We start from the raw sequence: 2,684 nt of genomic DNA, 5'->3' as shown, positions 1-2,684 counted from the left end.
CAACTCAAATTCTCTACATCCATGAGTACTTTTTCATGGTCAACTCAGTAATACCAACCTAGGCCACACAAAATTATTAACATTAAACTGATTATGTATGACTAAAAATGATGTTTGACAATTAATAAATGATTTGTAAAGTTTGTCAAATTGAGGGAAATTGACATTAAACTGGTTTTGCCAATAATAAGTATGACAGGTGAATCCATGTTCAGAAGCTTTAACATTCATAACAAGAAAGAAACAGAGAAAAAAAAAAAAAAGGAAAGGAAGAAGGATAATCCGTTTACAAGAACCAGAAGGACGGGAGACGCGGAAGCTTGTTCCTGGCCTCTTTGGCAGTAGCAAATCTTAATTCTTAACCCGCCAATCTATTTTAGGGCAGGAGTCGTCAGATCTTCCCCAGGCAAAGGAGGGAACATATTCCGACATGAATAAAGCACAACGAAATGAATATTTGGAATGCACGTCTTTTATTCACGTAATATAGTAAAACAAACCCAAACGGTAGAAAGATATTCATCTAAATGATAAAAGATTTTGGCCCTTTTTTTTTTTTGAAGTGTTCACTATGGAAGGATCCGTTCAATCCTGAAATGAGGAAGAGCCGAGGTAACATCTTGTCCTTTTGTCTTGTAATACTGACAATATTCCCTGAATAAGAATTCTCTGTATAAGGCTGGATTCTCAACAGACAGAATCTCTTTTATAGGTGCAAATGGCTTTGCCCCTGCTCTAAGACTTGGGGTGAAGAAGCATGCAACTGAGATCCTTGGCCCGACCGGTTGAGCCAACACTCTATGCTCCACACTTATGAATTTGTCATTGCTTATAATCTGAGAAAGGGAAATATTCAATCAAGTAATTAGTTTCCCAGGCACGATATGAACTAGTTAAAATCTTATTTATTATACTATTTAATACTGTCAAACTCGCCTGCATCAGATCACCGATATTGGCTATGAGGGCTCCGCGCACTGGAGGCACGTCGACCCACTGATCATCATGAAGAATTTGGAGGCCGCCTATAGTGTCTTGCATTAGCAATGTTAAGAAAGTCGTGTCTGAATGTTTGTCTGTGCCCAGTGTCTTCTCAGGTTCAGGACATATTGGATAGTAGAGACAAGCCAATGCTTCACTTTTCATGCATTCAATACTTGAAAGGTGATCACTGCTGAGCCCTAAAGCTTCTGATAGTAACTCGGCCATTATTTCCCTCATTTGGATCATGCATTTCACGTATTCTTGCACTTCCTTTCTGCAAAAAATGACATGTTATTTCAAATTTAGGTTTTATTTTCGTGGCCATTTAACATTGTTTTGAACAGTGACTTTTTGGAGAATATATGGTTAAAAAGTAGGAAAATGTTTTGGGTTTTCGTGTAAAATATTTTATTGTATGAATGTGAGGTTGAAAATAAATACGTGGAAAAAAGAATTTTGAAAAGAAACTAAATTTGTGTTTTACTACATGAATGTTATTGGTGATCGGCACTAGTCAAGGTGTCATTTGCCCTTGATTCATTTGAATTATCTAATGCAATAAAATGCATCACAATTCTATTGAACGATTAATCAGGGGCCACTATCAACTAAACTGGTGATAATCACTATGAGTAGTAGTAGTTGTTGAGTTTATGTGGTACCTGCAAGTTAGAGGAATAGCTTCAGGATCCAATTGGTCATCATGAAAAACACAAGTCAAGATATCCCTCCAACATGCAGAATCATATTCACGTAGGGGTCCATTACTATTAAACTTAACTCTTTGGCTACTATCAGCAGAATACAAAAGCTTTTTCTCCTCCACTGGTTGTTCATGGAACCGTTTAACAGCTTCCAACATGGCATCCATTATATGTAATGGAACACCATGATTCACTATTCGAAAAAAGCCCCAAATCCCTGCTGCCTTCCTAATCTCCTCCACGACCTCCTTCCGCCTTGCACCTCCAGTTTGGACCCCCTCAAAGTCTATTGTGGGCAACTCAAGTTGAACATTCTTGGTGGTTTTACTTGGTGTTGCCAAACTTTCCGGTGGATGCACGAAGAACTGAGGGATTTTCGATATTCCGGCATCCACCAGTCCCTTGACACCAGCTTTTGTTTCATCAAATTCCTTCATTTCTTTAGCCCACTCACATTTTCCATTGCTAGTAACCACCATTATGAAAAAAGTACTTCTATATATGTATACCCAATTGTTTATGTAAAATGAGTTTAGATGGAATTGGTAATCATGTATGGCATTTATATAGTGGTAGAGAAGTTGGTCAATGTGGGACAAGCCCGAGTTAGTGAGAACATATTACATGTCACATAGAAATTTCAGAACGCAAAACTTGAATGCAGACATATTCTGGTTAGTAGGCAATTTTTTCAAAATTTAGGTGGGTTTGTTTTTTCTCGATCTTCTAGATTTACAAATCCTTGTTTGGCCACATTAAAATTTGTGAAAATTACACCCACACATGCCTTTTAACTTCCCAATTCAAAAATCTGATCTAAAATTTATTTATTCAAATTTTAGATATTAATTCAAACATTATAAATTAATATTTTAATAATAATAATAATATTATAAATTAATTTATATGCACTTACACCATATTCCATCCAACAAATTCAAATCCTAAATTGCCCCCCGGGGCACATCCAAGTTGGCAAAGGAAGGACAGTGCGGG

At 36.8% G+C, this 2,684-nt stretch overlaps 1 protein-coding gene across 1 annotated transcript; it reads right to left on the bottom strand.

The window, feature by feature from the left end:
* Positions 1 to 204: 204 nt before the first annotated feature.
* Positions 205 to 2,231, bottom strand: LOC111392036 (1-aminocyclopropane-1-carboxylate oxidase homolog 1-like). The gene is made up of 3 exons (XM_023017323.1): positions 1,647 to 2,231; positions 937 to 1,258; positions 205 to 836 (listed from the first exon to the last, which is right to left on the bottom strand). The coding sequence occupies exons 1-3, from the start codon at positions 2,165 to 2,167 to the stop codon at positions 570 to 572; spliced, it is 1,110 nt and encodes a 369-aa protein (XP_022873091.1). The 5' UTR covers positions 2,168 to 2,231; the 3' UTR covers positions 205 to 569.
* Between the last annotated feature and the right edge of the window lie 453 nt (positions 2,232 to 2,684).

The sequence above is a fragment of the Olea europaea genome, unplaced genomic scaffold (assembly GCF_002742605.1).
Source record: "Olea europaea var. sylvestris unplaced genomic scaffold, O_europaea_v1 scaffold871, whole genome shotgun sequence".
Classification (NCBI taxonomy): Eukaryota; Viridiplantae; Streptophyta; class Magnoliopsida; order Lamiales; family Oleaceae; genus Olea; species Olea europaea.
This window is presented reverse-complemented; position numbering and strand designations above follow the sequence as displayed.